General features: G+C 43.1%; 1 protein-coding gene across 1 annotated transcript in view; it reads left to right on the forward strand.

The window, feature by feature from the left end:
• Positions 1 to 22,545, forward strand: part of LOC121536720 (contactin-associated protein-like 5) — a 79,932-nt gene that overhangs the window by 24,856 nt on the left and 32,531 nt on the right. Inside the window, exons 4-10 of the mRNA XM_045206593.1 lie at positions 3,883 to 4,030; positions 5,988 to 6,191; positions 6,974 to 7,158; positions 7,364 to 7,507; positions 8,488 to 8,755; positions 9,602 to 9,745; positions 9,903 to 10,071. Coding sequence (XP_045062528.1) covers positions 3,883 to 4,030; positions 5,988 to 6,191; positions 6,974 to 7,158; positions 7,364 to 7,507; positions 8,488 to 8,755; positions 9,602 to 9,745; positions 9,903 to 10,071 — 1,262 coding nt within the window. The remainder of the gene's footprint in view (positions 1 to 3,882; positions 4,031 to 5,987; positions 6,192 to 6,973; positions 7,159 to 7,363; positions 7,508 to 8,487; positions 8,756 to 9,601; positions 9,746 to 9,902; positions 10,072 to 22,545) is intronic.

The following is a 22,545-nucleotide window of genomic DNA, read 5'->3' on the forward strand; positions in this document are numbered from 1 at the left end:
ATGGCCTGCTGACGGCGGTGCAGACTGAGAAGGCTAATGAGAGAACACCAGCTGCCTTCGTCTGCCAGGTTGTAGCAACTCTGCACCTGTAAGGTTAGCCATTAGTATGTGCTGCATATGAAAAGAGTGGTTTTATAGCACTTAAGATACACACATGGGCAAAGGCACGTTCTCTAACACACCCACTCTCCCTCTCCTTCTTTCTCTCGCTTTCAATGACACATACACACTAACACGCATGCACACACACACACACACACACACACCAACACCCATAGCCACAAGACACAGCCAGAGCTGCAGTCCTTTTATCTCTGCTCTGTGCCAGACCAGGTCACAATGGCAACATGATTATCTATTCTTGCAAGTCTCCTCAGTCTTTGTCTCCTAGGAGTCACATAGCAAGGCCAGCACTGCAATGGCACAACAGGGAGTATAGGCCATGTCAGGAACAACAGGATGGCACTCATGAAACAGTTGCTCATCATCCAATTAGACAAAGCCAGAGAGAAAAGAAAGGAACTGTGATGGGTGATTTGAAGGAGTTAGGCGCAGGAGGGTAAATCACAGAATACAGAGTTACGCAGGATAGCGTCAAACAGTCCAGTGCGCAAAACAGGCGCACTGGAACAAAACAGGCACACGAGGAAAATATACCCCAGCAATACAAAATACACGTAGCTCAACCAAGCTACTCTCTCCTCACAATAAACAATCACCCACAAGGACAAGGGGGCAGAGGGAACACTTATACACGTACTAATGAGGGGATATGAACCAGGTGTGTGTAATAGACAAGACAAAACAAATGGAATGATGAGATGTGATGTGACAGTGGCTAGAAGGCCGGTGACGATGAACGCCGAAGCCTGCCCGAACAAGGAGAGGAGGCAGCTTCGGAGGAAGTTGTGACAGGAACGACTCATGTTTGTGGGTGACCAGCTAGCTATTAAGTGATGAAATGTTTTATTATTTTGTGCAATATAGTCTAACGATGTTGTTCTTTTTTTGTACCATTGATTTGTTGGAAATTTGTTTACTTTGGTTTTTGTGTTTCCGTCAGTTCGTTTGAGAAGATTGATGCTCTCTGCTCCAAATACACAACATCATAAAGATATTTTTTCTTTCACATTCAGTTACAATGTTTAGGTATTTTCATGTAAACCCCTCTGAGCTTGTTAAGAAAGTTGTATTTTCCATCAATTATAAATGTCTCTACCCCCAGAGTGAAACAGTGTGCAAAACACCATTTAAGGGTTGTTGAAAAAACTAAAGACTACAGTAATGAGAGGATATAAACATACTCAGATATCACCTCTTCAATCCGTCAGGAAGAGGGTGTTGAGGGTGTTTAACCAAGGATTGACATGCCTGTTAGCTATGTATGCAGAAGTGTTTGTGGTGTTTAGTTTTGTGTCGAACATTAGGTTGGTGTTGATGAACTAGAGTGAAGTAAACATTTGGGTAACTCTTTTAGATTAACTTGCCCTTGTTCTATATCTCCTGTATAACTACTTTGGTAAACAGAATGCAAATACTATACATCTGGGTAGGTGTGTTTTTCACCGGGTGAAAGTTGATTGCATTCATTTTAGAATCGGGCTGCCTCTCGGAAGTGAGCCAGGTGCCCCGTTCAAAGCCCAAGGGGAAGTCAATATTTACATTTGAGTCATTTAGCAGACACTCTTATACAGAACGACTTACATGAGCAATTAGGGTTAAGTGCCTTGCTCAAGGGCACAGACAGAATTTTTCACATAGTCGGCTCAGGGATTCAAACCAGTGACCTTTCGGTTATTGGCCCAACGCTCTTAGCCTAGATGTTGCCTAGTAGGCTCACGTTAACTAGCAAGCTAACTTAGCTTGTTCATTGTTGCTCATGAGAGGAAGTTAGGCTAGCAAGCATTTTAGCCAGGTAGCCTATGACAACAAAAACTAAAATTGTGTACAGAGTCATAGAACATTTTGCCAACATGAAAGAGTGGAAGATGGCATTGGTGCTCAACTAGTCTACAAGTAGGGTGAGTCAACATGTTCTTTCTACTGGCCCATGCACACACGCATACACACACAGAAATCAGTACCATGGACAGCCACATGTTATTTTGCAACATTGATTGGACTAAATCGTTTTTGGTGTCTTTACATTTGTTTTCACTGTATTAGACTAAGCATATATAGCCTAGTTGATTTAATTTTGTTTAAAAGTTTAAGTTGAAATGGTGCTGGAATAGCAGAGGCAGTGCTCCTGTTTTCTTTGTGCTGACTTGCGTTAACGCTCCATTGGTCTAAATCAGTAGTTGTTTAGTAAACTGTCAGAAACATTAACTTGCTTGACCATGCTGTACGTCATGTAACTGTTTGTTACATTAAATATTTGCTTCGTGGATTTCACATGGAGAGATGTTGCTCTCCGACTTTGTGATGTAACAAACGTATACATGGTAGAATTTATTCCACCACTGTGTGACTGTTGTCTTTTTGTTGTGTCTGCCTTAGTGTATATGATGGTGGTGTATGAACAAATTGGTTATAGATCAAACAATGCAATTATCACAACATAGGTTGTAATATGGATATTTTCCTGGCTTGGTTTGGCTTCCCCAGTGATTTTACCCACACACTGCTACTGGTGGTACATATAGTAATGAATATGTATGCCACATTTTAGTGAAGCAACGTTTTTCAAATTGTATTTGCGAAATAAGTGGGTGGATGAGTAAACCCCAGTGAGTTTGCAAATGCTTATCTTGCATAGACATGAGTTATAATGCATTTGTAAGTGCTTAGCTTGCACCTCTTCTAAAATACAGTCACCAGGCTCCACTTAAATGGACTCACAATAGAAAAGCATGGGAATAAATCAAAATAACAGCCTAAATAGTTACCTTGTAGGACTGCCTCTTCTTCATTATCTTCATTATCTACAGAGACCAATCTCTGTACAGTCTATCCCTCAAAGAGGTAACACCATACCTGAATTCCATGTGTGTGTAATTTGTGCCTCTTCTACTACCTCCCCCATCTTCTATTGTGTTTTCAGCTGCAGGGAGAAGTGAATTAATGGCATTTCTTGACTCTGTTGAGCCTGGAGCTCCGGTGTCAAGAATCCATCTTTCCTTTACTCTGTGATACACATCATTATCGATTTAGCTCGTCACCTGCCTCAAATCCGTTATGACGGCTGCTGGTCATCAGTCATCTGAGTTTCCTCTCTCTCGCTCTCTCATTCTCTCTCTATCTCTCTCGCTCTTTCTCGCTCTCTATCTCGGTTCACCCCCTAAGCCTCCATGGTGCAGATTATTAATGCAGTGGAGGGTAGGAGGATAGGGGGATGGAAATGACGAAGAATAATAACATCTCACAGTTTCAGTGAGAGATATTCATTGTTATCTGCCTTGGAGCAGACAATGTGATACCAATTGTTTTTTCCAGCTACTTGCCACAGAAGTGTGTGGTAGTGCAGTGGTGGAAATCCTCACATTTCCAACCCAGGCAACACATTTTATATGTTTTATCTAAAAGTAGGGTCAGGTGAAGAGAAATATATGGCATTAGTTTTGCTTTGTCGCGGAATACTAATACCTTTTACAGTTCTTGGAAACTACCCCCTTTAATGTTATGATCCAAAACAGTCCTAGAAGACACAAAACCCTTTTAAATTCTTTGTTGAAAAGTATTTTTCCTCTAAAAGATTCAAGGTCAGCTCAGACAGCCATACTTGGTTAACAGTGACTCCCTTGATAACGGAGCTGTAATTTTTAGTTTTGTTTAATGAATACAGTTCCCTCAAGATTCCCCCCCCCCCCGGATATTAACGCTTGGCATTGCATCTAACTCTTCTGCCTGTTCGCCCCTCCTCTCTCTCTGCTGTGTCTCCAGAGGTTTGTGGGGAACGTGAATGCTGACAGTGTCATCCACCACAAGTTGTCCCACTCTATCAGAAGCCGCTTCCTGCGCTTCGTCCCGCTGGACTGGAACCCCAGTGGCTGGGTGGGACTCAGAGTGGAGGTGTACGGCTGTGCCTACAGTGAGTGACCAGACCACCCCTACCTCTTACATACAGACCATACACATTAGGGTGTGCCTACAATAAAGTGGCCACCAGGCCTTACACACAGACCATACACATTCAGCTAATATCATAATGCCACAGTGAGTGACCAGAACACCCCTTACATCCAGAATACCCTACTTTTGTGTATACCCTTTAATGAAAGCAGGACGTTTGAGGACAACTGCAGAAATAGAGATAGCGAGGATTTTGATATTGATGCTATTCTCTCATTTATCACTAATTATTAAAGAACAATGCTGACCAAAATATCTCAACAGCTAATAGAGGCAGACAGTGACTGCCAGGCAGGCATGCCATTTGAGAGCCAGTCTATGCCTGGGTAATGATAAATACACTGAACAAAACTATAAACGCAACATGTAAAGTGTCAGTCCCATGTTTTCAAATAAAAGATCCCAGACATTTTTCATACACACAAAAAGCTTATTTCTCTAAAATGCTGTGCACAAATTTGTTTATATTCCTGTTAGTGAGCATTTCTCCTTTGCCAAGATAATCCATCCACCTGACAGGTGTGGCATATCAAGAAGCTGATTGAACAGCATGATCATTACACAGGTGCACCTTATGCTGGGGACAATAAAAGGCCACTCTAAAATGTGCAGTTTTGTCACACAACACAATGCCACAGATGTCTCAAGTTTTGAGGGAATGTGCAATTGGCCTGCTGACTGTAGGAATGTCCACCAGAGCTGTTGCCAGATAATTGAATGTTAATTTTCTACCATAAGCCACCTCCAACATCGTTTTACAGAATTTGGCAGTACGTCCAATCTTCCTCACAACCGCAGACCACACGTAACCACGCCAGCCCAGGACCTCCACATCCGGCTTCTTCACCTGTGGGATCGTCTGAGGGGTGTGGGGGTGCTGAGCAGTATTTATGTCTGTAATAAAGCCCTTTTGTGGGGAAAAACTCTGATTGGCTGGGCCTGGCTCCCCAGTGGGTGGGCCTGGCTGCCAAGTGGGTGGGCATATGCCCTCCAAGGCCCACCCATGGCTGCACCCCTGCCCAGTCATGTGAAATCCATAGATTAGGGCCTAATTTATTTATTTCAATTGATTGATTTCCTTATATGAACTGTAACTCAGTAAAATCTTTGAAATCGTTGCATGTTGGGTTTATATTTTTGTTCAGTATAAATAAAGGGGAGTCACTGGGACGCCTCTCACACACATTCTGAAGCAGCATTAACTGGATCAGCCAGTGAATTACTGCTCTGTGAAAGACAGTTATAATTATCGCTGAGTGAGCACTTTCATAATGCCGAACTGTTCCACAGCATGATCCCTGTATTAATGTTGGATGAATGTGTACTCTGCTAATAAATGCTGCATGACAAGCACCTAAATGCATCTCAATGTTAAAAGATTAAAAGAAGAGACCATACATATCTCAATTCAAACTATAATACAGGTTGATCAATTCACAACACAGAGAGATGAGAGAGAAAGAGAAGAGAGAGAGATGAAAAGAGAGAGACTTGCTATGCAATGTCATTACATTACTGGAGTTACATATTCATGTATCTATGCATGAGTCCTCTAGGTCTTCCAATGACTAAATTACATAGGAAAAGCTGAAAATGCCCCCTATGACAAACTCATAACTTGAATTCTTGAGGACTTACAATAATCTATTTTGTAGTATGACCGAAAGGGGTGAGCACTAGAGCATGTACTGCAAGTATTAAAATAACAGGTGTATGTCAGAGATTGTTGCTATCCAGTTACACATGGAAATGGCTTCCAGCATAATACATTTCAATACCATCACTGATATAGCCACATTACCGGAACAGGTATGAAGCCCTGAGAGCAATAACAGTCAGTGCATAAATAGACTCATAGTGACAGGGGACAAGTAACCCAATGACAACCCATTTCACTGCCTGTTGATTGCCTTCAGAGTCAGATGTGGCGGACTTTGACGGCAGAAGCTCCCTGCTCTACCGGTTTAACCAGAAGTCCATGAGCACGGTGAAGGATGTGATCTCGCTGCGCTTCAAGAGCCGCCAGGCTGAGGGGGTGCTGCTCCACGGAGAGGGTCAGAGGGGCGACTACATCACTCTGGAGCTGCACCGGGGCAGGCTGGCCCTCTACCTCAACCTGGGTGAGTTTGTCACACCGGGGCAGGCTGGCCCTCTACCTCAACCTGGGTGAGTTTGTCACACCTGTGTAGGCTGGCCCTCTACCTCAACCTGGGTGAGTTTGTCACACCTGGGTAGGCTGGCCCTCTACCTCAACCTGGGTGAGTTTGTAACACTGGGGCAGGCTGCAGGCACGTGCACAGATAGGGCTCTAGTGGTGCTGGAGCACCTGCCCTTTGCCCTTTTTAATTGGTGGCATTTAAAAATATATATTTTTACTTATTTAAAGTCTATTTTCTATTTTGTGTTGTACATCTAAATGTAATGAATTGTACATCAAACAAGCTAATTTCCCTGTCTGTCTGTGCACAGACCTGGCAGGCTGGCCCCCTACCTCAACCAGAGAGGTCAGGGGGCAGAGGTCATGGGTAATAGGACACAAGGGTAAGGTCATGGGTAACAGGACACAAGGGACTCTGGGTACGGATGAGGGAGTCTTTTGAATCATTTAAAAGGAGTCTGGGGAGCAGTCTGGGAGGGTAACTGAATGTTTGTGTTCTGCTGCCCTTCCAATTACCACTGCACCTGAGCTCCATTTACTAGCTGGACTCAGACTGTTAAGGATCCACATTGTGAACAGCTGAGTCTTGGCAAGGCCATTGTCAAGTAGTTTGTTTTCGGAACGTCTTGTGAGCACATTCTATGAGAGCTCCCTCATTCCTCAATAAACCGTACTGTTTTATGATCAATTTCTATATCAATATTAAAGTAACTATATCATCTGTTCTCTGTTTTCTGTCTTCAGATGACACCCGGCTGCGGTTCAGCAGTGGTCGTGTTGCGGTCACTCTAGGGAGTCTTCTGGATGACCAGCACTGGCACTCTGTTCTCATAGAACGCTTCAACAAGCAGGTCAACCTCACTGTGGACACCCACAAACAGCATTTTAGGACAAAGGGGGAAGGAGACTCTCTGGAGGTGGACTATGAGGTGTGTCTATCCAAACACATATTGTAGAATAGTCAGATACTTATTCAGTAAATAGTTCAACCAAGATATCAAGAATAGTTCAACCAAGTTATCTTACTCTAAGATGAGCAGAAGAAAAACCTGAATGTGGCAATAAAATGCATTCTTGTTTCTGTGTACATTTCTAATAAGGATGTTGTCATTTCACCCTCTTTCATCATCAAAGCTCAGCTTCGGGGGCATCCCACTGCCAGGTAAGCCTGGTACCTTCCTGAGGAAGAACTTCCATGGTTGCATCGAGAACCTCTACTACAACGGGATCAACATCATCGACCTAGCCAAGCGACGCAAGCCTCAGATCTACAGTGTGGTAAGACAACTATTCTCATCCAACCATACCATAGATTATTAGTACATCCTTAAAATAGTATGTGGACAAAGTAGTTAATCAACCAATGCCTATTAGAGCTCAGAGATAGTCTGTTTTAATTGCACTGTTGCTGTGAGACTTCACATTTTGCTACAATGTGATTCTGTTTAATCACATTTGTATTTGAGTTAGTCACATAGCCTTATCCATGGTCCCTCAAACTGTAAGAGATCCAGGGCAGAGACACTGTCCATAGAGAAAAAAGTTATATCTGATCCTCACTACTGTGTCATTAAGTCTAAATCCATGAATAGATTCAGCCGTAGGCACACCCTATAATTTGTACACCCTTCTCCCCCCAATCAAATCAGACAGAAGCCAAAGTGCCACATTGCATCACAGACACCCTATTCCCCTCGAAAATCTGATTGCTATGTTAAAAGGCCTTTACTTACAAGTGAGAGAGTGACTGCGATGATGGAATCCGTAATGGAATTTCAATGTGGAATACTATCTGGTGAGGGATCACATTAAGAGTCAAAGTGCTGCCGATTGCTCTTCTCTGCCTCTGAGGCACTGGGATTGATGGGCCGCTGACCTCAATTGACATGGATGCTCTTTTGGTCCATGGACCTCACAAGGCCTCTGGATCACTAGTGTGTTCTTTCTCTGCCCACCTGACGACTGACCTGGATTGGAGGGGAGAAACTCAGAATTTCATAGTTTGTACCTTTTGAATTCCAGATAGTCATTCAGCTTTATATGGCATTCTCAAGGAAATGTGTGGTTCTTACAGGCAAGTTAATTATCTAAATACCATATTCAGTAAATTGCTTTATCAGCTCACTGTATTTCATTCTGCTCAGATGAATGGTACAGTAAAAGTACGGTAAATCCAACATGAGATTAATTATGAATTCATCATGTTGATGGTATGAGTGAATAATTCCATTATCTGTGTGTTCCATGTGTGTTTCCAGGGCAACGTGACCTTCTCGTGCTCGCACCCCCAGCTGGTGTCCACCACATTCCTGAGCTCCAGCAGCAGCTTCCTGTCGCTCCCGGCCACGCCGTCTGCTTCGGGGGGCTTCGCTGTGCGTTTCCAGTTCAGAACATGGAACCCAGATGGGCTACTGCTCTTCACACAGCTGGCCCTGGAGCCCCAGAGACTGGAGCTGCAGATAAGCAACAGCCGGCTGCGCTTGACCCATCACAAGTCAGCCCAGCAGAAAGAAGAGGTCTCCACCGGTGAGGGCCAGGCCAACATCCTTTAGCCTAGCTGACCCACACTATGGGCTGGAATCAGTGTTTGCACCAAGGGGGGCAGAGAATATAAAACGTTCTTTATTCCAGCAAAGCAGACAGACAGTGAAAAGCTAATCCATCATCCAGGGGGAGACTGTCTGTGTTTGGTTTTGCACATCATTACATCAACATCATTCATATGACCTTTTGCCCCCGGTAAACTCAAAGCACACTTAATCTTCTTGGAATGGCTTGAGGAAAAATTGCATCCTTGTATTTTGGACGTGAGCTTTACAGGATTGCAGTCAGAGAGAAATAACATGTATAATTACGTTGGATTGCAGAGCCCAGACTTTCAGCAGATGGCAGGCACAGAGGGAATTATAGACACACAGAAAGACCGTCACAGCTTGGAAGCCCTTCACTATAAAGGACAATCAAAATGAATATACCACAATCTGCTGTTACGTCTGTTTGAAGCTGGAACCTACGGTCAAATGAATGTTTCATCCAATATTAACCAGCATTACGTTCTGTCCTCTGGCAATGATTTAGATTCAATCTGACCAGCCACACTTTATTTTATTTTCATTTCCATGTCATCTTCCATTCTTGTTTAGTAGTGTAGCACAGTTATTATGACAAACCACGTGACCATAGATTACACAGTGAATGATAGGCTCTGATTTACAATGTAAAATGTAGCCTAGTACCTACAGTATGTGGGAGATCCCAATCCCAACAGTCCCTGAATGAACATGTAGTTGATGTTTGATGAGCCTGTAATAGAGATTGATAGTCTCTCATTGAAGTGTCTCACATAGAACATACACACTGCTGTCTCCACAGGTCACAGAGTGAATGATGGACTGTGGCACTCTGTGAGTCTCAGCTCCCAAGGTCTCCAAGTCACCATGACCCTGGACAACGAGCCATCCTCAACCATCGAGCTGGGGGACAACATGGAGGCAGGCGACAGCCTCTACTTCGGAGGTAAGACCACACAGAATGAGTCTTGTTGTCTGCATCACTATCTCATGAAACCATGTCTTGTTGCAGCGTCTGAAGACATTATTTGAAGATGTATACAGAAAATGCTGAATGATGAAAATACAATGATTTAGCAACACCTTTTCAATCTGTGTCACAGGTTGTCCATCTCTGAACATCTTAGGCTGTGAGAACCCCACGTTGGCGTTTCAGGGGTGCATGCGTCTCATCTCCATCAACAGCCAGCCCATGGACCTGATCCGGGTGCACCAAGGACGGCTGGGAACCTACAAGGAGCTGCAGTTTGACACATGTGGCATCCATGACAGGTAAGGCTTTAGGTGGGGCTCCCATCCCAAAATGTGTTTGGAAGACAAACTAAACAGGTTTAAAAGGTCCAATCTTTATTTGTTGATGAGGTTATTCTGTCCACCACAGCCTATGCTTGAGTGTCGCTGACAAGTCAGCTAATAGAGACAGGATTACAGACTGGATCAGTCAATTAGACCATGCAATGGAGCCTGGTACTGTAGCACTATCATCCTGGCTGAGGGCCCTGCTAACAAGCTGCTTCCTGTGTGGCGTGTGGCGTTCTCTCTGTCCCTCATTACCCCGCTCTGTTGTGGGACCGATGGGTGGGATTAGTACAGGCTAAATAGATGTCATGGCAAAGTTGAGGAAACCTGAAACACTTACAGGGAGGAGACAAACAAAGGAGTTGGTGCTTCTCCTTGTATTCACTCTGATGGGAATCCTACTTCTCTGATGTCAAATCGCAGCTATACCTGAATCTTCTGTTAGGAATGCTTACCGGCAGATTGAAAGGCTGTTGGAGTGTGTGGAACACAACAGATGAATGAGCCCTACAGGGCTGTTAGTAAAATACATGAAATATGGGAAATGTGTAAAAGATGGAATGAGATGGTTAGCATGAAAACAAAACAGGTGACAGCTGTCTGTGTGCCCTATATTGGCTGTCTCTCAATGAGCCTTCCAGAAAGAGAAGTACGCTGAGAGAATGTTTTGTATATTTCACTACCATGCAATATTACCCCTAATCCCTTGTTTTAGGGAGGCTAGTGCGACCAGACGGTTGTAAGGCCAAGGTTTATGCTCAGTTTTGTTCACCGTTCTATAAATCTCTTAATTAGCCTGTATTTTAACTTCCATCGCAGTGCCGTGTCTTTGTGTAATGACCAAAACTATGCTTCATTAAAGGATTGGAAGATTAACCTTTACGAGTGTTAATCTACTTTTCTCTGTGTCCAATCAAACTTCATGACTACATTTTTTGCAAGTGTGCACTTCTGTGCCACGGCTTCTGTAATTTCATGACCTGTGAGGGCAGCCGTGAACACATCAATAAAAATAGCTCTACGGTAATTAAACCATGGCCTGCAACCTTATCCACGCCGCGGTCACTCTGCTCCATGGCAATTAATGGGAGAGAGACGAAAATGTATGAAATTATAGATGCACGCTTGAAACCCGGGCAATTATATGAAACTGAAGGAGGCTTTGGGAAGGGACTATTAATCAGGAAAGCGTGGTTAGGAGAGAGAAGCGCTGGGTGTTCAAAACATCCAAATACGTGCTCTGGGTTTGACTTGATGCTGCTGCTTCTTTTTTTTAAACACACAACAACACAGTACTGGCAAGTGTTTGTTTACCATTTGCCTCAACAATCTGAGTTGGAATGGTACCCAATTCATTTGGGATTTACTGAGCGGCCTTGTAAATCATAAATAAACAAAGGAAAAGGAAATGCACAAACTGTGTTGTCTCGCCTCTTGAGTACTCGGGTGCCAGACCGTGCCTTGATAATGGCAAGGAAATGAAAAAGTGAGTCTGCTTAACAGATAATGAAAGGCTGAGGATAGTAGGTCTTGACACAAAGACAAACCTTGTTTTTTCCCTTTTTACCCTACAAAAAGGCTTGGCAAATCTTACAGATATGTCTTTATGCTTTTAAATTACTTTCATTCTCCTACCAATACATCTCATTTTATCCTTCTCTGATATTTCCACAATCACGGTGTATGATTGTTTCTGTTTATTACTGCACAAAAGTCTTTCATCTTTAAAACAAATAACTAGTATATATCATCCATCTCTGAGATTGTAAAAACAGATTTTCTGTTTTTCTACTTTATCAAAGTTAATCTTTTAAAATGTATTTGTGTTTGTTTTTGTCACTACGAATACCCTGACATTTGCTCATGGATAGTAAAGATATATAAAGTTGAAGTCGGAAGTTTACATACACTTAGGTTGGAGTCATTCAAACTTGTTTTTCAACCACTCCACAAATTTCATGTTAACAAACTATAGATTTGGCAAGTCGGTTAGGCCATCTACTACAAGTAATTTTTCCAACAATTGTTTACAGACAGATTATTTCATTTATAATTCACTGCATCACAATTCCAGTGGGTCAGAACTTTACATACACTAAGTTGACTGTGCCTTTAAACAGCTTGGAAAATTCCAGAAAATGATGTCATGGCTTTAGAAGCTTCTGATAGGCTAATTGACATAATTTGAGTCAATTGGAGGTGTACCTGTGGATGTATTTCAAGGCCTACCTTCAACAGTGCCTCTTTGTAGACCTCCACAAGTCTGGTTCATCCTTGGGAGCAATTTCCAAACGCCTGAAGGTACCACGTTCATCTGTACAAACAATGTGACCAAGCAGCCGTCATACTGCTCAGGATGGAGATGTGTTCTGTCTCCTAGAGATTAACGTACTTTGGTGCGAAAAGTACAAATCAATCCCAGAACAACAGCAAAGGACCTTGTGAAGATGCTGGAGGAAACAGGTACAAAAGTATCTATATCCACAGTAAAACGAGTCCTATATCGACATAACCTGAAAGACCGCTCAGCAAGGAAGAAGCCAGTGCTCCAAAACCGCCATAAAAAAGCCAGACTACGGTTTGCAACTGCACATGGGGACAAACATCATACTTTTTGGAGAAATGTCCTCTGGTCTGATTAAACAAAAATAGAACTGTTTGGCCATAATGACCATCGTTATGTTTGGAGGAAAAATGGGGTTGCTTGCAAGCCGAAGAACACCATCCCAACCGTGAAGCACGGGGTTGGCAGCATCATGTTGTGGGGGTGCTTTGCTGCAGGAGGGAGCAGTGCACTTCACAAAATAGATGGCATCATGAGGAAGGAAAATTATGTGGATATATTGAAGCAACATCTCAAGACATCAGTCAGAAAGTTAAAGCTTGGTCGCAAATGGTACTTCCAAATGGACAATAACCCCAAGCATACTTTCAAAGTTGTGGCAAAATGGCTTAAGGACAACAAAGTCATGGTATTGGAGTGGCCATCAGAAAGCCCTGACCTCAATCCTATAGAAAATTTGTGGGCAGAACTGAAAAAATGTGTGCGAGCAAGGAGGCCTACAAACCTGACTCAGTTACACCAGCACTGTCTGGAAGAATGGGCTAAAATTCACCCAATTTATTTTGGGAAGCTTGTGGAAGGCTACCCGAAACGTTTGACCCAAGTTAAACAATTTAAAGGCAATGCTACCAAATACTAATTGAGTGTATGTAAACTTTTGACCCACTGGGAATGTGATTAAAGAAATAAAAGCTGAAATAAATAATTCTCTCTGCTATTATTCAGACATTTCACATTCTTAAAATAAAGTGGTGATCCTAACTGACTTAAGGCAGGGAATTTTTACTAGGATTAAATGTCAGGAATTGTGAAAAACTGAGTTTAAATGTATTTGGCTAAGGTGTATGTAAACTTCCGACTTCAACTGTATATACATAGTAATGTAATATACAGGGCTTTCAGAACGTATTAATACCCCTTGATTTATTTCATATTTGGTTGAGTTACAGTCTGAGTTAAAATTTATTAAATCGTTTTTCTTCTCTCTCTCACCCATCTACACACAATACCCCTTAATGACAAAGTGAAAACATGTTTTTAGAAATTTTTGCAAATGTATTGAAAATGAAATACAGAAATGTATCATTTACATAAGTATTCACACCCCTGAGTCAATACTTTGTAGAAGCACCTTTGGCAGCGACTACAGCTTTGAGTCGTCTTGGGTATGTCTGTATCAGCTTTGCACATCTGGACTTTGAGATTTTCTCAAGCTCTGTTAACCTTTTACTGCAGTGGACTAATTCAGGGTCACACAGAGTGTTTATAATCTTAAACAAATCTACTTTGAAACCAAAGTATACTGTACACCTCACACACATTGTTATAGGCTTTTAATAAATAAGACACCTGTACCATGTCAAATTGAAACGTATTCCATTTTGAGTTTGCATCCCAATATACACTGAGCAGTGGTAGAAAAAGTACCCAATTTTCATACTTAAGTAAAAGTAAAGATACCTTAATAGAAAAGGACTCAAGTAAAATTGAAAGTCACCCAGTAAAATACTACTTGAGTAAAAGTCTAAAAATATTTGGTTTTAAATATACTTAAGTATGTATCAAAAGTAAATGTAATTGCTAAACTATACTTAAGTATCAAAAGTAAAAGTATAAATAACTTAACAATCCTTATATTAAGTAGCCAGGGGCACACTCCAACACTCAGACATAATTTACAAACTAAGCTTTGTGTTTAGTGAGTCCACCAGACCAAAGTAGGGATGACTGGGGATGTTCTCTTGATAAGTGCGTGAATTTGACAATTTTCCTGTCCTGCCAAGCATTCAAAATGTAGCAAGTACTTTTGGGGAAAATGTATGGAGTAAAAAGTATGTTATTTTCTTTAGGAATGTAGTGAAGTAAAAGTAAAAGTTGTCAAAAATATAAATAGTAAAGTCAAGTACAGATACCCCAAAAAACGACTTAAGTAGTACTGTAAAGTATTTTTACTTAAGCACTTTACACCACTGACACTGAGTACACAAAACATTAAGGACACCTGCTCTTTCCATGACATAGACTGACCAGATGAATCCAGGTGAAAGCTATGATCCCCTATTGATGCCACTTGTTAAATCCATTTCAATTAGTGTAGATGAAGGGGAGGAGACAGGTTAAAGAAGGATTTTTAAGCCTTGAGACAATTGAGACGGATTGTGTATGTGTGCCATTCAGAGGGTGAATGGGCAAGACAAAATATTTAAGTGCTTTTGAATGGGGTATGGAAGTAGGTGCCATGCGCACCGGTTCGTGTCAACAACTGCAACGCTGCTGGGTTTTTCATGCTCAACAGTTTCCCGTGTGTATCAAGACTGGTCGCCACCCAAAGGACATCCAGCCGACTTGACACAACTGTGGGAAGCATTGGAGCCAACATGGGCCAGCATACCTGTGGAACGCTTCCGACACCTTGTAGAATCCATGCCCTGACGAATTGAGGCTGTTCTGAGGGCAAAAAGGGTTAGGGTTAGTGCAACTCAATATTAGGAAGGTATTCTTAATGTTTACTACACTCAGTGTACATCACAGAAGACTGAAATATAACAAAGCCATTTGACATTGAAACACTGGATTTTAAGCTGTTTTTTAAATAAATAATATTTCAAATATTAATGACATTCCACCTACAGTATGAGGCCACTAGTCATTTGACTGCAGGAAAGGGCTACGTTAGATGGGGAGTGGCGGTGAACAGCAATCTTCAAGTATTTCCACAGCATTTCAATAGGATTCAAGTCTGGGCTTTGGCTGGGTCACTCAAGGACTTTCCATTCTTGTTCTGAAGCCATTCCAGCATTGCTCTGGCTGTATGCTTGGGGTCATTGTCGTTTGCACTCTGAAGCAGGTTCTCATCAAGGATTTGCTTGTATTTGGCTCCATTCATTGTTCCCTCTATCCTTACCAGTCTCCCAGTCCCTGCTGCTAATAACATCCCCATAGCCAAATACCATGCTTCACGGTAGGGATGGTGTTAGACCGGTGATGAGCTGTGCCTGGTTTTCTCCAGACATATCACTTTGTATTCAGGCCAAAGAGTTACATTTTTGTCTCATCAGACCACAGAATCTTTTGTGATTTTCTCTTGAGATATTATGTCTATCTCTGAGAAGCTACCCAGGAAATGGCTGAAAATAGCCATATTAATATATTTAGCCATAGAAATAAGGTTCATGAAATCAATAACTTGTTAACATCAGATAACATTCATATATTAGCCATTTCTGAGACTCACTTAAATAATTCCTTTGATGATACAGCAGTAGCAATACAAGGATGTAACATCTATAGAAGAGACAGGAATGCTTATGGGGGAGGTGTTGCTATACATATATTCAGAGCCATATCCCTGTAACACAATAAAATAACAATAACGAGGTTACATACAGGGGGTACCGGTATATAGCCTCGTTATTGTTATTTTATTGTGTTAATATGCGGGGGTACAGTTTTATGGCTTGGGGGGAGAAGCTGTTAAGGAGCCTTTTGGACCTAGACTTGGCGCTCCTGTACCGCTTGCCGTGCAGTAGCAGAGAGAACAGTCTATGACACCGCCTTGTATATATAGGTCCTGGATGGCAAGAAGCTTGGCCCCAGTAATGTACAGTACCGTACGCACTACCCTCTGTAGCGCCTTATGGTCGGATGCCGAGCAGTTGCCATACTAGGTGGTGATGCAACCGGTCAGGATGCTCTCGATAGTGCAGCTGTATAACTTTTTGAGGATCTGGGGACCCATGCAAAATCTCCTGAGGAGGAAAAGGTGTTGTCGTGCCCTCTTCATGACTGTCTTGGTGTGTTTGGACCAGAGCATATGAGCGGAGTGGAGCAGTGAGAATCTCAGCTCCTCACTCACGGAGCTGTACACCCCTCCGCTCCCCCCGCTCAAAGCCACATCAGGCCAGTCCGCTCATTATCGCTCAGCGCTCAACGCAGTTTGCATTGCGCTCCACTCAAATGCCCCCCACACCAAAAAATGAAGAAAATCTGCATGTATTTCACTTTTAGCTTAAACCACAGCCTTACCTTATCTCCCCGAGTTTGTTGCATACAGACTCATCTCGGATTATCCATTCTGCCTTGAAACAGGGATCTAACACTGATGCTAAAAGGAGATGTTTATCAGTATAGTATATTCCATAGCGAATTGACACGTTGTTTGCCAATGTTTCTGCAAAAGCAGCAATGCCCATTGGAAGTGCAGCGTGAGTGTCATCGGTGAGCAGGGATTTGATTTCTGTGACAGCAGGGAGGATCATCCCCAGGTTCCCCAGCTCCTTCTGCATTTTGTCTGTGAGGTCTGCCAGTGGTGTCAGCACACTGACAAGGTGCGTCAGCTGCCGTACTTGATTCAGGGTGATGTTAGCAACATTAGACTTGAGTTTGTTTTGCCATAACGGGTCTTTTTGGAACAACCAATGAACGACTGAATCATCCGCAGCTGGCTGCTCCATCGAGTGGCGCAGGCATTTGTGGGGCGGACACCTAATTGGTCGGTTTCCTCTGTGTTCAGGGTGCTCTTGCGCACACTTTTCACCAGGTGCCCGACTTTCATTAACAGCCTTTTAATGTTGTCGTGCTCGTTAACGGCGTCTTTGATCGCCAGCTGAAGCATGTGAATGAGGCATCTCAGATGTAAATTTGACACAGTAAAGTACTGATTTATCATAGTTTCTACATTAGTGGTTATCACTTCCACATGGACTTGCGAGGGCGCAGGTGGTCCCTCATCCTCCTCTTCATGTTCTGCGCTGCTGCTGGCATCCGCGGTCACTTCACCCTCCGCCTCCTCTTCAGTGCCAGGGAGGAGGTTAAACGCCTTGATCATGTTGCTGGCACTGTCAGTGACGACCGAATCACACGTCGTTGCACATTCCAATATTTCAGTACACTTTCATACTTTTGGTAATACGATCTGTGGTATGGTGCCCCTGTATGTGCTCACAGCCCAACAAAACCGTGTGCCCCCGGAACGTCCCATCAATGAAACTGGCCACGATGCCAAGGAAGCTGTGCCCTCTTCTACTGGTCCAAATGTCCGCTGACAGAACGAGCCCATCACCATTTTGCAGTAGGTCTTGCAGTTTGGCTTCCATCTCTTCCAGGGCATTTGGCATGAGCGTGTCCCGTACGGTGTTGTAGCATGGGGGGGTGTAGCCCGGTTGAGCTGCGCTGGCCAAGTGTTGCATCCCTTCGCATTCTCCTTTACTCAGCGGTTCATAGTCCATGTAAATCATTTTTAAAAATGCTACATCCAGCTCTCTTTTTCTCTCCCTTGTTATGGTTGGGCCTTTGCGTGCAGTGAAGAAACTTTTGAATTCCTCAACCCTTTTCTCTTGTTGCAGCTGCTGCTCCTCTCGCTCTATAAAATACAAATTCATGGACGACACAAATTAAATTAAACGAACCATATATTAGGCCTACTTTGAATTACAAAACTAATTTGTTTGAATATTAGGCTATATTTACTTTACACTTTTGTTACAAGATACCGTATTCAACTTGCTAACCTTTTGCTTTCTTCCCAGCGTGTTCACGTAGCACACTTTCGTGTTTTCAAGAGATGTGTCTTTTTAGATTCCAAAATGAATCTTTACTGACTGAAACAATGTCACCACATTCTTTTTCTTGTACCACATTATCATTGTTAGTTAGTTTTATATTAATATTACACCTGTATGACTTCTCATTTTCCTTTTTGAAGTACTTGGTGAACTCCATTATTGAGCCGAGTTTTGACTGAAAATAGTCTACTGTTGATGACTGTGCAAGACAAAGATGGATTCTGGGTCAGGCTTCAGCGTGCTTCAGACTCGTGGTGTGAGCGGAGCGAAATTGGAGCGGGACATAGGGCAACGCTCCTTCCTTTTAAAAATGCCGCTCTGCGCTCTGTCCAAAATCCGCCCGCTCCACTCCGCTCACATGCTCTGGTTTGGACCATGATAGTTTGTTGGTGATGTGGACACCAAGGAACTTGAAACTCTCGACCCGCTCCACTACAGCCCTGTTGATGTGAATGGGGGTGTGTTCGGCCCTCCTTTTTCTGTAGTCCACGATCAGCTCCTTTGTCTTGCTCATGTTGAGGGAGAGGTTGTTGTCCTGGCACCACACTGCCATGTCTCTGACCTCCTCCCTATAGGCTGTCTCATCATTGTCGGTGATCAGGCCTACCACTGTTGTGTCATCAGCAAACTGAATGATGGTTTTGGAGTCGTGTTTGGCCACGCAGTCGTGGGTGAACAGGGAGTACAGTCTCTAAATAATGTGTGTGAAATGCTTGATAATGTATGTGATGTAAACAGAGAGGTCTACCTTCTTGGGTACCTGAATATTGACTTGTTTTCATCAAGCTGTCCATGCAAGAGGAAGCTCCTCACTGTCACCAGTGCCTGTAACCTGTTTAAAGCTGTATCCGTACCCATTGACAACTTAGATGGAAAGCTACTACTGAGGATGGTAGCTGACTCTATGGCCACTCCTATGTCATATATCTGAGTAGAGGAAGGTGTTTGTCCTCAGGCCTGGAGGGAAGCCAAAGTCATTCCGCTACCCAAGAGTGGTAAAGCGGCCTTTACTGGTTCTAACAGAAGACCTATCAGCTTGCTGCCAGCTCTTAGCAAACTGTTGGAAAAAATGTTGTTTGACCAAATACAATGCTATTTCTTTGTAAATAAATTGACAACAGACTTCCAGCATGCTTATAGAGACACAAATTACTGATGATTGGTTGAAATAAATTGATAATAAGAAGATTGTGGGAGCTGTACTGTTAGATTTCAGTGAAGCCGATATTATTGACCAAAACCTGTTGTTGAGAAAACGTATTTCTTTATGGCTTTTCAACCTCTGCCATATTGTGGATTCAGAGCTACATTATCTATCTAATAGAGCTCAGAGGGTTGTAGGGTGTGATGTACCACAGGGCAGATCTCTAGGCCCTATACTCTTTTCTATTTTTACCAATGACCTGCCACTGGCATTAAACAAAGCCTGTGTGTCCATGTATGCTGATGATTCAACCATATACATGTCAGCAACCACAGCTAATGAAGTCACTGAAATCCTTAACAAGGAGTTGCAGTCAGTTTTGGAATGGGTGGCCAGTAATAAACTGGTACTGAGCATCTCTAAAACTAAGAGCATTGTATTTGGTACAATACATTCCCTAAGCTCTAGACCTCAGCTGAATCTGGTAATGAATGGTGTGGCTGTTTAACAAGTTGAGGAGACTAAATTAAATGACCTTAGATTGTAAACTGTCATGGTCAAAACATATAGATTCAATGGTTGTAAAGATGTGGAGAGGTCTGTCAATAATAAAGAGATGCTCTGCTTTTTTGACACCACACTCCAACAAGCAAATCCTGCAGGCTCTAGTTTTGTCTTATCTGCATTATTGTCCAGTCATGTGGTCAAGTGCTGCAAAGAAAAACCTAGTTAAGCTGCAGCTGGCCCAGAGCAGAGTAGCATGTCTTGCTCTTCATTGTAATCAGAGGGCTAATATAAATACACTGCTCAAAAAAATAAAGGGAACACTAAAATAACACATCCTAGATCTGAATGAATGAAATAATCTTATTAAATACTTTTTTCTTTACATAGTTGAATGTGCTGACAACAAAATCACACAAAAATTATCAATGGAAATCAAATGTATCAACCCATGGAGGTCTGGATTTGGAGTCACCCTCAAAATTAAAGTGGAAAACCACACTACAGGCTGATCCAAATTTGATGTAATGTCCTTAAAACAAGTCAAAATGAGGCTCAGTAGTGTGTGTGGCCTCCACGTGCCTGTATGACCTCCCTACAACGCCTGGGCATGCTCCTGATGAGGTGGCGGATGGTCTCCTGAGGGATCTCCTCCCAGACCTGGACTAAAACATCAGCCAACTCCTGGACAGTCTGTTGGTGGATGGAGCGAGACATGATGTCCCAGATGTGCTCAATTGGATTCAGGTCTGGGGAACGGGCGGGCCAGTCCATAGCATCAATGCCTTCCTCTTGCAGGAACTGCTGACACACTCCAGTCACATGAGGTCTAGCATTGTCTTGCATTAGGAGGAACCCAGGGCCAACCACACCAGTATATGGTCTCACAAGGGGTCTGAGGATCTCATCTTGGTACCTAATGTCAGTCAGGCTACCTCTGGCGAGCACATGGAGTGCTGGGCGACCCCCAAAGAAATGCCACTCCACACCATGACTGACCCACCGCAAAACCGGTCATGCTGGAGGATGTTGCAGGCAGTAAAACGTTCTCCAGGGCGTCTCCAGACTCTGTCACGTCTGTCATGTGCTCAGTGTGAACCTGCTTTCATCTGTGAAGAGCACAGGGCGCCAGTGGCGAATTTGCCAATCTTGGTGTTCTCTGGCAAATGCCAAACGTCCTGCACGGTGTTGGGCTGTAAGCACAACCCCAACCTGTGGACGTCGGGCCCTCATACCACCCTCATGGAGTCTGTTTCTGACCGTTTGAGCAGACACATGTACATTTGTGGCCTGCTGGAGGTAATTTTGCAGGGCTCTGGCAGTGCTCCTCCTGCTCCTCCTTGCACAAAGGCGGAGGTAGCAGTCCTGCTGCTGGGTTGTTGCCCTCCTACGGCCTCCTCCACGTCACCTGATGTACTGGCCTGTCTCCTGGTAGAGCCTCCATTTTCTGGACACTACTCTGACAGACACAGCAAACCTTCTTGCCATAGCTCGCATTGATGTGCCATCCTGGATGAGCTGCACTACCTGAGCCACTTGTATGGGTTGTAGACTCCGTCTCATGCTACCACTAGAGTGAAAGCACCGCCAGCATTCAAAAGTGACCAAAACATCAGCCAGGAAGCATAGGAACTGAGAAGTGGTCTGTGGTCACCACCTGCAAAACCAGTCCTTTATTGGGGGTGTCTTGCTAATTGCCTATAATTTCCACCTGTTGTCTATTCCATTTGCACAACAGCATGTGAAATGTATTGTCAATCAGTGTTACTTCCTAAGTGGACAGTTTGATTTCACAGAAGTGTGATTGACTTGGAGTTACATTGTGTTGTTTAAGTGTTCCCTTTATTTTTTTGAGCAGTGTACTATGCATTCCATTCTCTCTTGGCAAAGAGTTGACTTCTTTTTATAAGAAACATGAATGTGTTAAATTCCATTGTCAATTTACACACAGCTCTGACAAAGTAACTTACCCCATCAGACATACCACAAGGCGTCTTTTCAGAGTCCCCAAATCCAGAACAAATTGAAGAAAGTGTACAGTATTAAATAGAGCCATTATTGCATGGAACTCCCTTCCATCTCATATTGCTCAAAGGAACACCAAACCGGTTTCAAAAAACAGATAAAGCAACACCTCACGGCACAATGTCTCTCCCCTATTTGACCTAGTTATTTTGTGTGTATGTATTGATATGTAGGCTGTGTGCCATTTTTTTATTTGTGTAGTTCTGTCCTTGAGCTGTTCTTGTCTATTAATGTTCTGTAATACAGTATGTCATGTTTAATGTTTTGTGTGGACCCCAGGAAGAGTAGACGCTGCTTTTGCTACAGCTAATGGGGATCCTAATAAAATACCAACATAAAAATCTTTCACGTGCCTTTTTGCAATCTCCAGGCGTGCTGTCATGTGCCTTTTTCTCAGGAGTGGCTTCCGTCTGGCCACTTTCCTATAAAGCCCAGATTGGTGAAGTGATGTAGAGACTGTTGTCCTTCTGGCAGGTTCTCCCATCTCAACCAAGGAACTCCGTAGTTCTGTCAGAGTGGTCATGGGGTTCTTGGGCATCTCCCTGACCAATTTCCTACTTGCCCGGTTGCTCAGTTTAGTCAGATGGCCAGGTCTAGGGTAGTTCCATATTTTTTCAATTTCCAGATGATGGAGACAACTTTGCTCG

This window comes from Coregonus clupeaformis, chromosome 23 (genome assembly GCF_020615455.1).
Source record: "Coregonus clupeaformis isolate EN_2021a chromosome 23, ASM2061545v1, whole genome shotgun sequence".
NCBI lineage: Eukaryota > Metazoa > Chordata > Actinopteri > Salmoniformes > Salmonidae > Coregonus > Coregonus clupeaformis.